The 20377-nt window shown below is 36.2% G+C and overlaps 5 protein-coding genes across 8 annotated transcripts in view; 3 read left to right on the top strand and 2 right to left on the bottom strand.

The window, feature by feature from the left end:
• Positions 1-6: 6 nt before the first annotated feature.
• Positions 7-7680, bottom strand: LOC123005906 (pyruvate carboxylase, mitochondrial). Of its 2 annotated transcripts, XM_044399966.1 has the most exons (10): positions 7530-7680; positions 5269-5779; positions 5119-5213; positions 3354-3881; positions 2811-3303; positions 2387-2419; positions 1871-2268; positions 1563-1822; positions 1128-1513; positions 7-1080 (listed from the first exon to the last, which is right to left on the bottom strand). In XM_044399966.1, exons 2-10 carry the CDS (start codon positions 5750-5752, stop codon positions 188-190), a joined length of 3570 nt encoding a protein of 1189 aa, XP_044255901.1. In that variant the 5' UTR covers positions 5753-5779; positions 7530-7680; the 3' UTR covers positions 7-187. The 2 variants fall into 2 exon arrangements, with proteins under 2 accessions (XP_044255901.1, XP_044255902.1); XM_044399967.1 differs by lacking the exon at positions 2387-2419.
• Positions 7681-9156: 1476 nt separating this feature from the next.
• On the top strand, positions 9157-11085 carry LOC123005066 (acid phosphatase type 7). The gene is made up of 4 exons (XM_044398672.1): positions 9157-9694; positions 9742-9947; positions 9995-10092; positions 10141-11085. Exons 1-4 carry the CDS (start codon positions 9400-9402, stop codon positions 10862-10864), a joined length of 1323 nt encoding a protein of 440 aa, XP_044254607.1. The 5' UTR covers positions 9157-9399; the 3' UTR covers positions 10865-11085.
• A 256-nt stretch (positions 11086-11341) lies between these two features.
• Positions 11342-12771, top strand: LOC123005067 (galactosylgalactosylxylosylprotein 3-beta-glucuronosyltransferase I). Its single transcript, XM_044398673.1, has 5 exons — positions 11342-11573; positions 11623-11966; positions 12016-12162; positions 12210-12297; positions 12345-12771. Exons 1-5 carry the CDS (start codon positions 11468-11470, stop codon positions 12620-12622), a joined length of 963 nt encoding a protein of 320 aa, XP_044254608.1. The 5' UTR covers positions 11342-11467; the 3' UTR covers positions 12623-12771.
• On the bottom strand, positions 12698-15960 carry LOC123005065 (septin-interacting protein 1). 2 transcript variants are annotated; one of them, XM_044398671.1, is made up of 10 exons: positions 15764-15960; positions 15457-15687; positions 15146-15411; positions 14745-15095; positions 14484-14693; positions 14170-14429; positions 13560-13978; positions 13302-13508; positions 13119-13252; positions 12698-13069 (listed from the first exon to the last, which is right to left on the bottom strand). In XM_044398671.1, the coding sequence occupies exons 1-10, from the start codon at positions 15864-15866 to the stop codon at positions 12821-12823; spliced, it is 2430 nt and encodes an 809-aa protein (XP_044254606.1). In that variant the 5' UTR covers positions 15867-15960; the 3' UTR covers positions 12698-12820. The 2 variants fall into 2 exon arrangements, with proteins under 2 accessions (XP_044254606.1, XP_044254605.1); XM_044398670.1 differs by having other exon boundaries at positions 15146-15687.
• Positions 15961-17185: 1225 nt separating this feature from the next.
• LOC123005669 (transient receptor potential-gamma protein) overlaps positions 17186-20377 on the top strand; it is a 70798-nt gene continuing 67606 nt past the window's right edge. The window contains exons 1-2 of one of the 2 annotated variants that reach the window (XM_044399519.1): positions 17186-17264; positions 18276-18414. The gene's annotated coding sequence lies outside the window, so the exon portion shown is untranslated. The remainder of the gene's footprint in view (positions 17265-18275; positions 18415-20377) is intronic. The other variant, XM_044399520.1, reaches the window with a different exon arrangement.

Here is a 20377-nt window from a genome sequence, read left to right on the forward strand (position 1 = left end):
CACAGATCCGTAAAAAATAGTCTCTATTTTAATAAAGTGGAGATAACAAAATAACAAGATCAACAAAAGCAAATTGTATAACAATAAATAATTCTTTACGAAACAGTTTAAAATGCTCAACCAATGTAAAAATATGACTTTTTTGTACATGACGTAACACAGCCTAACATGTGGTGAAGTAAAGTGGTTACTCAACTGTCATCATCAAATCTTCAGCTTCCAGTTTCATTCCCATGTTAACATCTAAAGTTTTAATAATACCGGCGATCGGACTTTGCACAACAGTTTCCATTTTCATGGCAGATAAAATTACCAATGGAGTTCCTTTCTCGACTTTCTCCCCAACTTTAACTCTAATATCAATAACAGTTCCAGGCATTGGGGCCCCCACTTGTTTCTTATTGGCCTTATCAGCTTTCGGATGAACGTGAATTTCTTTACCGGCATCCTTATCTCTTATCAGCACAGATCGAAGAGTTCCGTTCAATTCAAAGAACACTTCGCGTTCGCCATTCTCGGTCAGATCCTCAGCCATTGCTAGGGTTTTAATGCCCAAAGTTTTACCTTTCTCAATTGTCACTTCAAACTCTTCACCAACTTTTGGTCCTACGAGGAAAATTCTAGTGTCTAATTTATCGACAGGGCCGTATTGCTCTTTAAACGCTAAATATTCGTTTGTTACTTGCGGGTAGAGAGCTGCCGACATGACATCTCTGTCGGTAGCGTGAGGGAAAGTTTCTTTAAGGTCAGTCTTGAGTTTGTCAAATTCTAAGGGAGAAAGAGAGGCTCCGGGTCGGCCTTCGATGCGTGGCATGTCTCTGAGTACTTTCGAGCGTAGAGGTTCAGGGAACCCTCCGTAAGGTTGGCCAATGTGGCCTTGCAAATACTCCACTACTGATTTAGGGAAGGATAATTCTTCAGCTTTGTTTAACACGTCTTGAGGGCTGAGTTTGTTTTGGACCATGAATTGGGCTAGGTCACCCACGACTTTAGATGACGGAGTCACCTTTATAATGTCACCTAAGAGAATGTTAGCTTCGGCGTAAGCTTTCTTAACGTCTTCAAAGAAGTCGCCAAGACCTAGACAAAATATTAGAGGGACAAAAGACAAGTTTAGTGTAACTAACCGAGAGAATATGCTTGGAATTGGAGGTTTGTGTATTGACCCCCTGGAATTTCATTAATGTAAACATCAGCGTTTCCAGATTTCATGGTTGTGGTGCATTCGAATGGTGCATATAGAGTTCGTGTTTGTTCCCAATAAGCTGAATATTCGGACACATTGGAAAGGTCGATGTTTGTGTCAAGTTGAGTGCCTTGAAGACTTGCAACAATAGCACCCATACTTGGTTGACTTGTTAACCCTGACATTGAATCAACAGCAACGTCAACAACATCAGCACCAGCTTCAGCACAAGCCAACATAGCAGCGACACCAGCGCCACTAGTGTCATGAGTATGAATATGGATCGGGAGATCCGGGTATTTGTCACGAAGAGCACTCACTAGCATCCTAAATAAGCAATAGTAAGATTGATTTTGTATTTTTTTCTATATCTAACCTTCCAGCTGCCGGTTTCAATAACCCAGCCATGTCCTTGATTGCCAAAACATGTGTTCCAGCCTTGACCAGTTCTTCAGCAATGTTTAGGTAGTACTTGAGGTCGTATTTCTTTTTATTGGGATTGCTAACATCACCAGAGTAGGAAATAGCAGCTTCGACGATGCCTCCAGCTTTCCCTGCAGCTTCCATACCCACAATCAAATTTGGAAGATAATTCAATGAATCAAACACTCGAAACACGTCCATACCAGTTTGGACCTTAAACCCGAATCAAGCAAAAGTCTCAACGATGTTGGTCAACCTTACCGCTAATTCGCAGAATTTGAAAACAACATTGTCGGGATAATTTGTATAACCCACAGCGTTTGCTCCTCTAAGCAACATCTGGAAAGGAATATTTGGTATCAATTTTCTCATTTCCTCTAATCTTTCCCATGGACATTCGTGCAAAAACCTCAAAGCGACATCGAAAGTCGCCCCACCCCAGTTCTCCAAAGAGTACAACTGATTAAAATTGTGTGTAACGAAGGGCGAAATTCGCAACAGGTCGTGTGACCTGACTCTGGTGGCTAGAAGAGATTGATGGGCGTCGCGGTAGGTCGTGTCCATTAAAAGAAGGCCTTTGTGGTTGCGAACGGCCTTAGCGAAAGCTTCCGGACCTTGCTGTTTATAAATCTCGCGGAACCCTTTCGGCGGTTGGACGTCTGTCAAAGGCGCAAAAAAATCGATTACAAATCGGTTGCAATTTTTGTCGAATGAAAAAAAAAATGGAATTGTTTAATTAAATTTGTAATAAAAAAATAATGAGAAAAAATACTTTACTTGGTTTTTGGTCTGGGGTGTACGCCAGGTACTCTGTCAAACAAAAACAGAAGAGGCATGCTAATTAATAATGGAACTAAACAAACACAAATGGATAATTAACAAATTATAAAAACAAGGCGTTGAGTAAAGTGAGTATGGTGCTGTGCTAATGGGCCGAATGTTTTTGTTAATTGTTTCTGGAAATTTAAAAAAAACTTCTCATACTCTCCTTTACTAGATAGAGTATAATTTTTCACTAACAACCCACAGAAAAACAAATATTAATTTGGACAAACAAGCTTAGTAGTTAGTTTTTTCATAGTGTTGGTAGATTTTTCTGCTGGTTGTGATAAAGTAAAACAGTAAGACCCGATTTGACATAAATTCGGGTGTTATTGTACAATTTAAAACACAATAAAAGTAAATTCACAGTTGTTTTTACCTTGCGACACTTCTGGTAAATGAGGTTTAATATCGGAGGGTTTGTTGGTGGTGGCAAGCGGAGTTTGTGGTCCGTTGACCAGCACCTGCCCTAAATAATTGAGCAATTTTTGTGCTCTGTTTTGCGTTTGGGCGAAATTGAAAAGTTGTGGGTTTTCATCAATAAAGTAAGTATCGACCGAGCCATTCAAAAACTTCTGATTTTCCAACACATTCAAAAGGAAGGGAATGTTAGTTTTGACTCCTCGAACTCTGAATTCTCTCAAGGCCCGATTCATTTTCGCACAGGACGATTGCAAGTCTTTGGCATGTGCAATGACTTTGACTAGGAGTGAGTCATAGTAGGGCGAAATGATCGCTCCTGTAAACCCTGAAGCGCCATCTAGCCGAATCCCCATCCCTTCTCCTGAGCGGAACACCTCGATTCTCCCTGTATCTGGTTGGAAGTTCTTCGCAGGGTCCTCAGTGGTGACCCTGCATTGGATCGCAAACCCCTAAATTTGGGCTAGTACACCCTTTCTTACATTTGGTTTTATTATCTTACATTTGGTTTGATGTTATCCTGCGTAATCCCCATCTCTGGTAGTGTCACCCCTTCGGCAACTCGAAGTTGAGTTTGCACTAAATCAATTCCGGTGATTTCTTCCGTGACAGTGTGTTCGACTTGGAGTCGAGCGTTGACTTCGATGAAATAAAAATTGCCTTTTTGGTCACAAAGAAATTCGACGGTACCGGCGTTTTCGTAACCAACATGTCTGGCAAGTTTTACAGCCAAGTCGGTCATTTTGTTCCGGACGTTGACGTCCAAGTGTGGAGCTGGGGCCATTTCTACGACTTTCTGGTGGCGGCGCTGGACTGAACAATCACGCTCGAAGAGATGGACCACGTTGCCGGCTTTATCTCCCATTAATTGGACTTCGATGTGTCTTGGACGTTCGATGAATTTTTCGATAAACATGGCGCCGTTGCCGAAGGCACTGAGGGCTTCGGATGATGCTCTCTGGAAGTTTTCTTCCACTTCTTCCATCTTGCGGACCACTCGCATGCCACGTCCACCGCCGCCATAAGCGGCCTAAAATATGCCAAAATAATTCTTCATTTTTGCTTTTATAATTCTTGTTGAAGGATCGTATTCAACTTTTTTATGATTATCTAACCATATTTCTTACTCTCCATTTTGTGTTTCTTGTCCTTGAAATATGTTAACCTGATTTCGTGGAAGATGGTTTACAGGACAAAGGGAAATAAAAACCATTAAATTTGTCGCGACGTTTCGATACCTTTATTGTATCTTCCTCAGGCGAAGGAGGAGCGTGGGAAGCAACTCCTTGACTGTGTCATGCCTCCCACGTTCAGCCAACAAGAATTCTTCACCTGAGGAAGATACAATAAAGGTATCGAAACGTCGCGACGAATTTAATGGTTTTTATTTCCCTTTGTCCTGTAAACCATCTTCCACAAAATCAGGTTAACATATTTCTTATGCATATTTGGCTAAATGCTTTAATCATGTTTTGTGTTTCAGTTTTAGTGATCGAAATATGCAATTTTCAATTAATCACTCAATATTTTTTATTATTTATGTTATCATGTTTGAGCATACACCTTAATTATTAAATGGTATTGTAATTATTGCTTAAAAATTTAATTCAAGAAAAAATAATAGTTTTAATTACAAAATCATTATCTTTTTATGAGCAAAGTATAGGATGTTCCGACTAAACTCCACATTAGAAGTATCGGGAGTTCTGATATTGATATTTGTTTAAAAGTTTGTATATGGTTATAATCGGTTTAGGTCCCGCTTAATAAAAATATCTGCAAGTTGGTGGCAATTCCGGTTATACCGGAACTGAGTATCAATTTTGTTATTTAAAATAGAAAACTATGTTTTTTGGATTCCCTGAGTTATTCGATGAGAGGGGTTATCGATATTCAACAGTTTTTGAGATTTTTTGACTTTTTGAAGATTTTTAGATTTGAACCTTTCTTCTCAAAAACCGATAACTTTGCAATTTTTATAACTATGTATTATGAAATCGTTCTTGGGCAAATAAAAGAGAAAAATTCGATCTTTCCTTTGGTGGATTCATTCTGCTCAATGTTACCACCACAATTTCAAAGTCCAGACTGCTTTGCTTAAAAGTTCAGAAATTTAATTAACGCATATGGAAATGAAATCGGTGTTTTTGATTAGTTATCGAAGATATTTACGTCGAGTAATGAGTTTGCAGTTATGGGTACAAGAAAGGTCATCCGGAACAATGTAATTTATGGAAATTCAAATGTCGAAAAACAATTTATCGTACCTTAAAAATGACCGGTAGTCCGTGTTTGACGCAAAATTCCATGGCTTCTTCCTTGGTGGTAACCGGCCCATCAGTCCCCGGAACAATTGGAACACCTAGATGATTCCCAAAATTATTTATAATAATCATTTATCTCGATCTAGACTGCACCTGCTTCAATTGCTGCCTCTCTGGCAGCCACCTTATCTCCCATCTGATGCACGACTTTCGGCGATGGTCCGATAAACCTAATTCCGGCATCGATAACAGCTTGGGCAAAATCAGCCCTTTCTGAGAGGAAGCCATACCCTGGATGTACCGCATCAATGCCGTTGTCCTTACATATTTTTATTATCTCGGGTATGTTGAGGTAGGCCTGGACAGGTGGTAGGCCTTCACCCACTAAGTAACTCTCGTCGGCTTTGAGTCTGTGAATGTGGGCTCTGTCTTCTTTGGAGTAAATTGCAACTGATTTGATCCCTAGTTCGTTGCAAGCTCGGAATACTCTGACGGCGATTTCGCCTCGGTTTGCCACAAGGACGCTTCTTATTGGCTTGTATTCGATTTTTGTGGAAAAGTTGCATGTTGCAGGGAGGAAGGAGATGTGTTGGGTTGAACGGAGGAGGGTTTTGGAGCTGATGAGTCGCACTAACATTGCTGGAGGCCTTTCTGGTCGTACGGTCTGTAAACAACGACCAAAAATTTTAATTCACTTAATTGGGAGAAATACCTCAAGAGCGAATCACGCCTAATTATTTATACAGTTGTTCAAAGAACACACTACTATAAAACTACCAATCATTTGTGTTTGTATTGCGATGAATTGGATAATTCTAAAATAGATCTTTGTTTATAGTTAGAATTTAATCAAACATGAATTTATCTAAAAAATTACATATTTTATCTAGTGTAAATAATAATTTATTACAATTAAGGTTTTTTACAAATTATGAAGAGATAAAAAAATTCTTTCCTGTAACAATAAGTTGGTATTAAAACGTAGATAGGTACCTACACGTGAAAAGCAAACAATATAAATCGAGATTAAATTGATAAACGTGTCTGATGGATACTTTCTAATGTAAACAAATTTCGATCAAGTGATTTTTTAGTTTAGAAGATTACGGAAAAAATTTTTTAGTGAATTTAATTAACCTTAAAAGGCGACTTTAGAGAAAAACCGCCAGCACATGACACCAAAATTGCTTTTCAAGGCCAATTCAAGTCACAAATTTTTTGCAACACGCTAGCCATAAAAAATATTTAATGAGTTGAAATTGAGTTTATTTATTTAATAACTATAATTAGCTTTTTAGTTGATTAAGTGAAAAAACTTTAAATTATCTCTTTGAAATTTTTGTTCCATGTCATAAGGCATACATACATATTTGTTTGATTTTTTTATTGAATTATTATTAATTAACTAGATGTGGTGAGAGTTATCAGTGTTAACAGTTCAGATCACTCATCGGTGTTTATGTAACCACAATCGTGTGGTATTAGAGTTCACGTGAGTTGTAACAAGATTAAAAATAAGACATTATTTCCCGATATTATTAATACCTCAATATCGAAGATTAGATGGCAACACATTTTTATAATGAAGGTCAAATATTTTTTCATTAAATACAAACAATAGCAACTGAGCTGAGTAAAATTTACGTTTTCCTAAATATTTAGACGTTTTAAGTATGGTTACTTCGGTAATCGCACTCATTATTATAAGTAACGGTAATTATAAAATAAGTTAATAGGCTATAAATAGCCGTGTTAATAGTGTTTTATTTACATTAATTCTAGCAAGAAAAGTAAAAATATTGAACTTTAAAATTGATTGAGAAAATCGTTCCTTTGGACTTTGGACAAATCAGACTCATCATCAGTTCATCCCATATCTCCATTGCGTAATATTAAATGAGAAAAACAATAACAATTCATATTGGAGTAATTTATAGGATTTTGGAAGTTGTAAAATGCGCGTCTATAATTATTTTTAGCTTGGTTAGACACGAGTCTGAGACAGTTGTGTAGCTGACAATCATTTAAGATGAACTTGGTTTATTTTTACCTGCCCGAAAAAAACTAACGCAATTATTAGTGGAGCAAAACTTTTTCCAGACCAGACAGACACATGAATTAATTGTTAATTAAAGTAAAACAGATATTTTAAAGTATAATTAATGCTAATAAGAAAGCGAATGAACTTTGGAATTATTGTTTGGCAATCGTAATCCCCTCGGTGTCACTCTGAGGTGAACTCAGTTTGTTATTATCAACAAAAAAAATCGAATACCAGATTTAAAATTAGAGATTAAAAAATGTGATTAAGTAAATTAGGGGTTATTTATAAAAAACTATGAAAAAACGAGCACGCCACTGACGTGACATCAATAAGAGGGATCAATTTTCATTTGCCGGAAATGAAGACTTACACTTTAATTGAAGAAAATCACAAACCAGTCGTTCTCACTTTCAACGTTTCGAATATTCAGGCCGCAATGTTGCACTCACGCTGCAGTGTGGTGAGAAACACCGGTACGACCTGACCAATATTTTTAAATGAAGATAGAAAGCAAAGTCACCATAAAATGAACCTGAGGCGCATGCGAACTTTACTCCGGGTACACGATAAGAACGTAAATCAACGGATGATTCCGCTGAAAGTTCATAGATTTTTCAGTCTAATAAAAATAGAATCATTCAGTAGTAGACGACGTGGGGAATTTATCGCCACTTCCGATTTTTGTTTTTGTTTATTTTGTATATTTTGAAAACTGGGAAGAGTGGCGATGCGATAAGGTTTCTGTATACAAATAATGTTTACATTATGTCTTATGTACATAATGTTGCAACATTTTATGTTTTACAAGAAAATAATTAGTAGTTTTGGTTTAAGTAACTAGGTCAGTAGGTATGAGGAATTGTGCAAATTCCGGAGGCCCGGAGTTGTAGGTATTGCTGGTTGTCTAACTAGCAAAAATCCAAATTAGAGGGAATGTTTATAACGAAAGTTTTATCAGCTTGTGTAAACATTTACTAGTTTCTTAAAAAAATTAATATTTGATAAACTCTACTATTATTAGTTTCAAGTTTGGAACAAATAATTTTCGACAAGAGGTTAAGAGATAAAGAAAGGTTACATACATGTATTTTGCTAAATGTTTTCAAGTTTTTCTAAATGCATTTCAAACGTAAACAACGTGTGCATGTGATAAATACATTGAGACAAACATTTTGTTTTAATTTAATTTCTCCAAGTACAAAGTATACTTTTCTCTATTACAAAAAAATGTAAAAAAATATGATTGCTCTTTGCCACTGAACAATTTTATTTTTATTTGGTACATTCTATACATATAAAAAACAAAAACTCTAAAAACAAGAAAGTAATTTTGTTTGTTACAATTTCTCATACATTTTTATTGATCTGTACTTGGAAACTGGACTAGAAAGTGGATCAAAAAGCACGTGATGTTAAAAATATTGTGACAAAATGACATTAAAAGGTCTTCGTGTCTTTCTTAGGTCAAATGAAATAGTACTGTTGAAATTCGAGGGTTATTAAAGGTGATAACCCTCAATTTATTAATGTCATGTAATTAATTGTAAAAAAATTGATTTTTTGAACAAAATATTTTATAAAATTACAAATGGTAAAAGTAAGTAAGTTAATAAAATATTTTAAATACCTACTTCTAAGCCTATTCATAATTTGGCACAAAACAATTAAAAATGTAAAAAGTGGGTGTATGCAAAGGTGCCAAATTATTTATTATTATAGGAATAGGTGGACACTATTATACAAAACTTGTGATCCGCAAATTTTTACGTCATTTAACTTTTACAAAAGATAATTTTTTCAACTGAGTTCAAAGGCCAAGAAGTAAAAAAAATGTTGACAGGGATTTTATAACCTTAGTTATTGTTATTTCAAGCTTATTGACGTTGGCGGGGCTGGTTGGTGATTGGTCCATTGGTAAAACGTGGTCAAACATTATCATCATCATCTGTCATCAATTTGTCAATATTGACATTTCAAGTTATTAATATTTCGCGTTATGCAACCAAATATACAGGTGGCGAGCTAACCTATCAGATTTTACGTAAGTGGCGTGTGATATTTGCGTCATTATTTAAATATCTACTAGAATATTATCAAACAAATCAATTGTTTAAAAACGCGCAGTAATGAATTTAGTTTTAATGCCAATTGAGCGCATAAAACATTAGTGATTCAGGACTGTGCAATGCAAGGTGTTCTTTGATCAAGCAAATGAATTAGTTTAGTGGAAATTAGTAATAATGTGGGGCATTTTCTTTGTGTTTCTCTTGTCAAAATTAACTATCGTACAAAATCAAATCGTTTGGTATCAACCTGAGCAAGTCCATTTGGCTTATGGAAACACAGTTGATGAAATTGTGGTAACTTGGTCTACATTTAATGACACAACTGAATCTATTGTGGAATATGGGATAGGAGGCTTTATCCTCACAGCTAAGGGGGCCTCCAAGTTATTCATTGATGGGGGCGATCAGAAACGGTCACAATTCATACACACTGTTAGACTGGGAAACCTGACTTATAACTCACGCTATGGTGATGATTTTGTATTTTTGTTTCAAATAGTAATAACAGTATTGCAGTGTACCACTGTGGTAGTAGCCTGGGTTGGTCAGAGCAGTTTTGGTTTCAAACACCCCCTGAAGACAACTGGGAACCCCACTTGGCAATTTTTGGGGATATGGGTAATGAAAATGCCCAGTCTTTAGCCAGATTGCAGGAAGAGGCCCAAAGGGGGATGTACGATGCTATCCTACACGTTGGAGATTTTGCCTATGATATGGACTCTGTAAGTTGTGATAATTGTTTATCACAAGGACATTGTTTATGTTATAGCAAAACGCAGAAGTCGGTGACGCATTTATGCGCCAGATACAAGCAGTAGCAGCTTATTTGCCTTATATGACTTGTCCTGGAAACCATGAGGAAAAATAGTATGTATTTTGACCGACAGTCAGGCAGGAGTTAAGTTTCCGTTTCAGCAATTTCAGTAACTATCGCCAGCGTTTCAGCATGCCGGGGGGCTCAGATTCGCTCATGTTCAGTATGAATATTGGCCCAATGCACGTTATTTCAATCTCAACTGAAGTCTACTACTTTCTCAACTATGGTATTAAACAATTGGTGTTTCAGTATGAGTGGCTTGAGGAAGATTTGATTAAAGCAAACTTGCTGGAAAACCGACAGAAACAGCCTTGGGTTGTGGTGATGGGGCACCGCCCTATGTACTGTAGTAACTCAAATACCGACGATTGTACCCACCATGAGACTCTCACTCGAGTTGGCTTGCCTTTTTTGCATTATTTCGGTCTTGAACAACTCTTGTATGACTATGGGGTCGATTTAGAAATTTGGGCACATGAGCATTCATATGAAAGGCTTTGGCCGATTTACGATTACCAGGTTTACAACGGGTCGTATGAACAACCATATGTCAATCCTGGAGCCCCCATCCATATCGTTACTGGGTCTGCGGGGTGTAAGGAAGGGAGAGAAGATTTTAACGCGACAAGGCCCCCATGGTCGGCTTTTATTAGCCGGGACTATGGATACACCAGATTAAAAGCGTATAATGCGACGCACTTGTATTTAGAACAAGTTTCAGACGATAAACAAGGAGCTGTGATTGATTCGTTATGGATTGTTAAAGATAAACACGAACCATATAAGTTTTCTAAAGTAGATTGGGGAAAATGGACAGTTTGAGATTGAGAAATCTAACTGTTTAGATTTGTTTATTACCAAACATGTATTATCTAGATATGCTTTAATGCAATGTCGTGAAACCAAATAGCGCAATTTTAGATATCAGTACTTGTAGATTGTTATATTTTTATTTTATCACTTCGCGTGCAAATTAAAATTGGAATTTTGATGATTTAACAATGCGAACCTTACAAATGTAAATAAAACGAGTATTTAAACAATGATATTTTTATTTGAGGATTTCAAAAATACAAATAGGGTTTTTTATTTTAAGAGTTGGCTATAGTTTTAAGTAATTGCAAGCTGGCAATCGCTTGTTGATGTCAAGACATTTCAAAACCGTTTATTATCTAAATCACAGGAATTTTGATGCTTTTGCAATGCGAACCTTATAAAATCCCATGTAAAAACGAGTCGATAAACAATAGTATTTTAATTTGAGGATATCAAAAATCTAAATAGGGTTTTTTATTTTACAAGTTGGCAACTGTTTGTCGACGCCGAGAGTTAAAAAAAAACACGTCAGACGTCAAGCCAGGTTCAAAAAATGTCAAAAATTGTTTGTAATATACTGAAATAGTTGTGGTGCGCAAATAAAGACATATGGATCGTTCGGGAATTTGTGAAATGAGAATTAAACGGTTCGCGTATTTACTTGTTGCTATTGGTTTAATCGTGACAATTTGGAAGCTTTCCATAATCGAGTCAAGTAATGTACCCCCTAATGTATCATCAGTTCACTCATCTTCTATTTTTAGCTGTTGACAATTTAAAAACCTTCAAAGCTCTAAGCGTTTACAAGAACGAACTCGAGTTAACTCAGAGGCAGTTGATGGTATTTCAACAAATATACAGAAAGACGAACTATTTCAAAAATTTTCCAATCATCTATGCCGTGACCCCCACGTATTGGAGGCTAGTGCAAAAAGCGGAACTTACGAGAATATCACAAACCTTGCAGTTAGTGCCAAATGTGCACTGGGTTGTGGTTGAAGATTCTGATACCAAAACTGATCTAGTGAGGGCCCTTTTAGCTGATTCAGGGTTGAATTTTACACATTTGAATGCCAAAACGCCGCCTTTTGAGCAGTTGAAGGATAAAGTGGGTAACTAGTGCGTTTTTCAAAGCCAATAATGCATAATTTTTCTAGGACCCAAGATGGACACGTCACCGAGGCGTGGAACAAAGAAACGCCGCTTTGAATTGGCTGCGGCAAAATTTGAAAATTGGGAAAGATAAAGGAGTTGTTTATTTTATGGACGACGATAACACGTATAATGTGAAAGTTTTCCAAGAGGTAAAAACAATGGTAAATTTGATGATTAAGTTGTTTGTGTTTTGTAGATGAATAAAATAAAACGAGTTGGTGTGTGGCCCGTGGGCCTTGTTGGAGGCTTGAACGCAGAGACACCAATCCTGGATAAAGACACTGGTATTTGACTTACTGTGTTTATTACTTTTCTAAATTGTTTTTTATAGGAAGAGTCATAGGGTATAAAAGTGGTTGGAGGCCTGACAGGCCCTTTGCTATAGATATGGCAGGTTTTGCCATAAATTTAGACCTAATTTTGTCTAAAACAGACGCTGTGTTTTCGTATAAAGTGGAGAAAGGTTACCAAGAAAGCGAGTTTCTCACTTATTTTACAACCAAAGAAGAGTTGGAACCTTTAGCTGATAATTGTACAAAAGTTTACGTGTGGCATACAAGGACAGAGAAGCCGAATGTAAAGGGAGTAGTGCCAGGTTTAGAAGTCTAAACATCTTTTATTTATACATTTTAAACGTTTCTTTTATTTTTTTAAGCGCATATGATATAACAAACAAGACAAATCTGTGATAGACAATTGTACTTCCTGTCAGTTTTTACAGCTTGAAGTAATGAAAACAATAAAGATAAAAAAATAAACATCGTTTCATAATTTACCACTCCACATAATTATCGTTTCAACTTTAATTTATGCCATGTCTAATAGTCGGTTTAAAGAGGTGGGAACCCAGTTAGTGTTATTTTGTGACGAGAAAACGACATTTCTGTCGATGTAACATTGAAGTCCGTTGGACCCTATCCTGTATACTTGTTTAGCCTCGTAATATTTGTTTGGGATAGGGACAAACAAAATACCACGTTCTTCGCATCTTTTCGCGACTAAATCTTTGTAAAGTGGAGGTATTTTCGAAGCGGACCTTACAGTTTCAGCAAAACTCTGCAAAAATTACAAATCAAAATCATTTCAGACTGAGTTAAATAATTACTTCAACTCGAGGTGGTGGCGGAGGTGGCGGTGCGTTATTTTCCATACTCAAATACGAGATCGATTCTTTGGCCCCTGGTTGTTGGCCGATATTCACCGCTCGGTTCATAATCTCAAGAGCTGTATGGAAATTTTCTGCAAGAAAAAGTTATAATGATTACTGGTACATTTTTCCAAATTGAACCTTTAATGGTCGGTTGTGCTAATAACTCGTCTGACAACATATGTTTCCACCCCGTGTACCAATCAGTGACTTCGGCATAATTCGGGTTGTGGTTCAACCACATGGCTAGAGTTTGCCGCCATCTTGGGAAGAAAAACTTATCCAGAATTAACGTCATATTCCCCACTGATAACATATCGCTCCAATCCATAACCCAATACCACGCGTCTGAAATTATTTCGATTAGTTTTTGTTTGTTGGTGATGACAGGAAAGCAACCTAAATGTTGTTGATGTGGATTTATAACTAAATTTTGCATACAAAGCTGTAATTTCGGTACAATGTGTTTGAGAAGGAATGCGACGAAAACGCCATCTGGCAAAACTCTTTGCCATGGTTTTAACATGGGTTTAGCTGATTTATCCGAAGGGTGCCAGTTTGTTAAAGCCACTCCTAGTTTCTCTTGAATGATTGGATAAATAATAGCTTGAAGTCTGGTATCGAGTAAAGGTATCCAAGGATGTATCCAGACATGAATTGGGATTGTGTCTGTCAAGGGATTCCAGATATTGACTTCAGCCTGGATTCTAGGCATGATAAGTTGGTCGTAAATGTTGTCCAATATCCACTGCGGCAATAACGGCATCCAGGTTTCAATCAGTGTTATCAAAGGATCACAATCCTTGGGATTCCACGAACTGCAAAGAAATCGAATCGACTTAGATTTTTTTCCAGACATGTTTTTGTTTTTTTGCTAATTATCAAAGAATGGTGAATATACAGCACACACGACCATAATACAAAATTCGTGTTATTAGAAAACCTAAACGTCCTAAAGTGACAGCGAGTGTCGGAAATCCGGATATAGACAAACAATAAAGTAACTTACCTAACACAAATTCGCATTACAGGCATCCAAGTGTGCCATAAGAGACTATCATATGGCTGAATTCCCATATTATTACCTTCTAGTGTCCCACGTTGTCTGGGCTTCTCCAGAATGTCCTTCCAACGGGCAAAAATTTCCTTGTATTGCTTGGGATTGGTCAATGGCGACCAACTGGCGAGGGCTGATGTCAAAAGAGGACCTACTAAACCAGGGGCCAATTCACCTAATTCGTACCTCACAAACTCTTCATAATGGTTTTCCTGAAATTGCATTCATAAATTTAGCTCATTTGAAGTAATAAATAAAATCATTACCAATAAATTATTGAAAATTTGTGCTACTTGAAGCAAGGACAGCCCCAAATCGGGATTTAACAACTTGTCCACTATTTCAATAACATCTTTTAAATTATCAACAACTTCACTCTCTCTTTGTACTTGATTTTTCAAAGTTTCTTGTTCCTGTCTGAGTGCAACAATTTTATCCTGATTAAACCTTGTATTTCTATCTATTCTAATAATATCCTACAAAATATAAATTAATCACAAAAACTACAATTTAATAATTTAGAAAACCTGTTCACAGATATCAACTAAAACATCCAGATTGTGTTGTATTTCAGGTAAAGTAAAGTTTGAACATTTTTTATGTACAACATCTTCAAAATGTTCAACCCCTGGGGGTGCTTTGAGTCCACTTAGTGCGTGATACCCGCTCAGAACCCTCTGTTGGGGCCCCGTCATATCAATGACTTTGACTTTGCTTAATTCACTTCCAAAACCCATGTTTCTAAAAGCCCCTGGCCTCTTGCCTTTTTCTATCACATCATCTACGCTACGATAATAATAACGCGTTTTTTTCTTAGACATGTCATTTTTCTTCCACTTGTGATCGGTGTTTTCATCTTCAATTTCTTCCTTGATTTCCTGTAAAATCCCAGATTCAAAATTTTTATTTACAAGACAAATTCAATTACTTTTTTCTTTGGAATGCTTGCCGCCTTTTCAGGGCCATATGCGCCTATCGCCCCTCTGCCCTTTCTCAAGTGGGCCTCAACCGGGGCTGCGATACCTTGTAAATCTTTTCCGAGACCTTTCCCCGGTTGAAAACCCATCTGTAAGAGAAGCTTTGCCCCAATCCCTTTTGTGTGTTTCTCCCAATTTCCCATCCCTTGCATTGTTTGCGCGCTAGTTTTATTTCTTAAACCTGCAATTTCCCCACTTTCTTGTGCACCACCAAACCCTGAAATAGTATTTTCGTCACAAGTTTGGTATTCTTTGACTCTACCTGGCCTAGGGCGTTCATCCTCTGAGTCACTTGAACTATCCTTCAGTTTAAAGGAAGTAGTTGGTTTTTCATCATCACTTTCTTCTTCCTTCTTAACATGGTCGGTTTTTTTGCCCGCTTGTTGGACACCCCCAGCAACAAAACCAATAGGGGCGGAGTAATTCTTAGGTTTTCGTGACTTAAACGAAGGTCTCTCGTCTTCGTCATTATCACTGTCGTCTGCCCATATACCTAGATGTAACTAGTCGTTAATTTGGGTTTGTTCCACCTAAATGGGTAGATAGTAGATGTGGATTCAAGTTGTTACCATAAATCTGCTGGTGTTTGCTTAACTTTTTTCTACCACGGTAAAACTCATTGTTTAAATCGTAATCCGTTATCTCGAACTTTTCCATCTCGTCGTCCGACATTTTCGGAGCGTTTTTCAACACTTTCACAACAAATTAATCGATCACTGGTGGCAAAAAACTTTAGGTTATGTTTTGCGTCAGATTTCGCGTAGGCAACGCCACGGTACAGCTGTCAAAACAAGAGCGGGAATTTTAAATTTTAGTGCGGACAAAAAATATTTGGTCACTATAAAGTAAACGATAAGCAAAATGTTTCAAATACCAACTTGATCAATTGTATTTTTAAAATTTTATTGCAAATAAACCAGGCAAAACAGCCCTCAAGTGTTGAGTTGTTGTTGTTGTTACTGGAGTAAAAAAATGACTTCCAAAGACGGTACATACGAAGTGATCCAGAAAGACTAACTCTGTTGGTAACAGATTTGAATGTATTTTTGTTAATAATTTGAAACAGTACAACCGGATACGGTTGTACAACTCTACAAGATTGTTGAATTGTTGTTAATCAAAAGCGTAGTTCAGTGGTTAGCTTTAAAAATTAGAGTCAGTATTGCCAACAGATTCATTAATTGTGGATTACTTTGTACATAGGCACAAATATACTTTTTGAAAAAATAAACACGTTTTAAGTATTTACTGAAAAACGTTTTTTTGAGTACTTTTACAACAAGCGAGTGCAAAATATACAAATCTCACTCTCGACAGTATCTCATAAATAAGAGCTTAGAGAAAACGACACGAAAGAAGCGTAATTAGTTACTCATGAAGGCTAGATTGGACGAAACAAAAGACTGAAATGGATGTATACGAAAACAACCCTTTCTGCATAATTAAGTAGGATTGAACTGACACAAAGATGAATGTCGGGAACAATTAAAGTTAGGAAAAGTGACTCAACAAACAACTGTTTATTCCAAAAGAGCAAATAATAATTATTTATCAGTATTTTTCACAATTTACTATCGATTTGCCACCTTGGGGACGGGAACGTGAGCAATCTGGAGTTTGATCGGAAGTTGCCACTTGAATATCTATGTAAAAGCACCGAGAAAGGACAGTTTCGTTTCTCAGAACAGTCAAGAAAGTAAATAAAGCCAGAAATAAGAAAATAAGAACACAACCTTCAAAATTTATCACATCGAATTTTTAAATTCTGGGTTTGTTATTGAAAGCGTAATTAAACGCAAAACCTCGTTTAAAAAGTTTATCAAACGCATTGATAATATAAACTGGCAGTGAGTAAATGCTTCCCGAATCTGTGATGGCACTTAGTCGGACATAACACACGGTGTAATCGACGCTTTGCGTCTGGACTCTTAAAACGGCGTTTGCTTGGCGTCTAGAGGATTATCAGCGACGCTTGGCGTCAGTAACCGGCATCCGTCGTCCGTGGATGCATGTTGGCAGATCGAGGAGCGGTAGTGCGCGTGTTTAAACCAGCTTTCGTTTAAACAATTTGTAAGTAAAGTTGTTCAAAATCCCACAATGACACCAAAAAACTGAAATAGGATTTTTGCTATTGAGAGAAAAATGGTGGAGGCGCCGGTTCAGCGCTTTGGCGCTCAAGTTCTGAGAGAAAAAAATTGAAATATTTTATGACTCAATTTGTAATTGCTTGCAGAAAAAAAATCAAATGTGACATTATCGTGACGTAATTGTCGGCGAGAGAGATGATTTAATGTGTACTTTGAGTAAACAGTTCATTAACAATTATTTTTACATTCCAAAAACCACTATTTAGGTTCTAATCCCGGACAAAGGTTGTAATTAAACTTACACAAAATCTAGTCCAATTTTAATTGACTTGAGAGAAGTATAAATTAACCTTTTGGATACAAAGTAATTTGATTTGGGTTTCTGTCTGTTTATGATTTGGTCTTTCTTCCTAAAAAGCTTGATTTTTATTCAAATGATTTACAAATTCAAAGTTGATTTTTGCAAGTTTTTAATTAATTTACATTTCCGCAATAACACTTCTTCGAATTTATTATTTGCAAGGGCATTTTGTATGTAAAGATAATTAAATAATTAAGTAGAGTTAGTAAAATTTCATGCAAGTGTTCTGTTAAAATTGGGTGTATTTTCTTTGTTTGTCGCTATTATCCTTCGTTGCAGACGAGCGGAACTGTGAAGTTATGGTTCATTCTCTTTTATATTGACACAGTACGTTGCCCACCTCAATTTGAGGAAAATTATAATTACAAAAGAAACTCTATTCTTAGCCCCACCAAATCCCTCGAGTAATATCATGACAGCTTTCAGGTGCTGTTAAACACAGCAACTCCATTTAAAATTGCCGCAATGGCAATTAGAGGCTTTAGTAATAATTAATTCACCGATTCAGCAACGATTGGGGTGCAATCTCAAAGTACAGATAATTCTCGTAAAAACATCAAATATTCCTGCTTTTATTAAACAAATTAAAACTGCCATTAGCAGAGTTTCTGGTTAAAAGCTGTTGATTTTCAGAGTTTTCTCGAGTCAATAACGAGGAGTAAAATAAAGGTCGGAGTAAAAATTAGTGAGCGAGTTCTTGCAAGAGTTCCATCTGGATAGAATACGGAGAAAATCACGGGCTATCGCCGCAAAACGCGGCAAAAAAGTCAAGGTAAGTAATGGAATATTTATTCGAGTCAAAGAGAAGTCACTACAAATCGTGTCGATTCTCGATTCGATCAAACGCTTTTATATTTTTCTTTTCAATAACTCACTCTACAGCCTGATAATGGTCGTTAGTGTCAAAATGGAGCGTGATGGATTCAGGTCCACTCTACATAGATTGAGAGGCCTCTAGAGAGACATGAGGAAATCTTCTAAAAATATTTCTCGCTTTAACCGGCAAATTTTTATCCAAAATTGTCAAAAATTAGTGCCAAGTAGCGTCTTTTACAACCGGAATTGCAGTAAAAACCTCTAATAAGGGGGTGTTATTGGGTTAAAAACAAGGCCTGAAAATTTTTACAACCCTCGTAAAGATTATAATTGAAAATGAGCATAAAAATTTTATGCATCAGTTCCACTAAAAGTCACATCATTGTGGTCATAAATTGAAAATTGTTTGAATTGTTTGTCTAATTCGAACTGCAATTTCCGGTGTCAAGACGGGCCTTATTAGTGCCTCGAGGTATTTACAACAGAGTTAATAAACAGTGATAGTTTTCCAGTTTTGGGGTCAGAGGTCATAAACACGTTTTGTTAAAATGGTGCTAGTGTTGCATTTCGGGACGTTAAAAACGAATATTCGTTTTATTGCTGTCGTAGAGAGGATGCATCATTGTTAGGGCATTTTTAGAAGTCGAACTTTATTAACTTTGTTATCGTCCAGTTTTGTTTGTGTTTTAAATAAAACGGGACCGTCAAACAACGAAAATCAAACATTTGAGAACAAAAATGAATTTTTCGAGAAACTTAAATACGATGCAAAATTAAACATCAAAAAGACAAATAGTACAGTTTTGAGGCAATAATTTACAAACAATATTACTTAAACTAAAAATAAACAAATTGGGAATCACCAAAGCAATAGCCAATTTTGTCACAACCGGTTTCTATCAGTTAAGTGGTGACATTATTGAATATTTAATGAAAGCAGGGCTTTATCTCATTATCAACTTATCGGAATGAAGTAATATAAAATGTTATTTGCCGCTAATAAATAGGACCCTCCTGTTCAAATAAATTTACAGCAAAATTCATGTCAGTCCAACGCAAACATTGTTGTAGCGTTAATATCTTCACAACAATATTTTTATCAATGATTATTTTAATACTTTAAGCTCTGTGTGATAATATGTACCGCACAAATGAGAATTGTCATTAGTCCAATTTTCCCAGTATTGTGTAGTAAATACAGGATGATATTCATTTCTAGTCACTGAAGAATGCAATAATCCGAAATCTAAACACTTTGTCATTCGGTATTAAATTGGCCGAAACATTTCAGGAATTATAAAGCTATTAATTTCAAATTTATCGCAATGTTGTTTTGCAATTGACTTGTGCGAAAACAGGTTTTACAATCATAACTTCCGATTATTTTAAAAATATTGTACAATTTTTTTTTATTTAACTAGAGTAACTAGGTAATCCTTTTTTGTGAAAGGTTGAAACACATTATAAATTTTCCATAAACACCAGAAAATATTTCTGTAACTTTGAAAATTTTCACCTTAATTATTTAAGTGTTTCAAACTTTTCCCTTTTTAAACCTCCCTTCAAACAAAAGCTTAAGTTCATTGTGAAGCTTGGAGTTTAATTAAGTTTGTAAAAAATCACTAATTTTACGACCGAATAGTTTGGAATGTTTGATCGAAGAAGGTGATTGATTACGTGCTATGCAACACCTTCAAATTCCCTAAAATCCGAGTTTTATGATCTTTAATCGAAAAAATATTTATTCAAAAACTGTAAAATAACACATTTCTTTTAATTTTTATAATGTAATCTGCTTTAAGTTTAAAAAATAATATTTATATGTGTCAGAGTTAAAATAGATTTGTGCTGTTTTCAATTTACACGCTACAAGTTGTTTTCAGGATAAAAAAGTTGCCTGTGGTCACAACTCCATATTG

The sequence above is a fragment of the Tribolium madens genome, unplaced genomic scaffold (assembly GCF_015345945.1).
Source record: "Tribolium madens isolate multiple individuals breed KSU strain unplaced genomic scaffold, Tmad_KSU_1.1 Scaffold_20;HRSCAF=117;Tcas5.2_LG4, whole genome shotgun sequence".
Lineage (NCBI taxonomy): Eukaryota > Metazoa > Arthropoda > Insecta > Coleoptera > Tenebrionidae > Tribolium > Tribolium madens.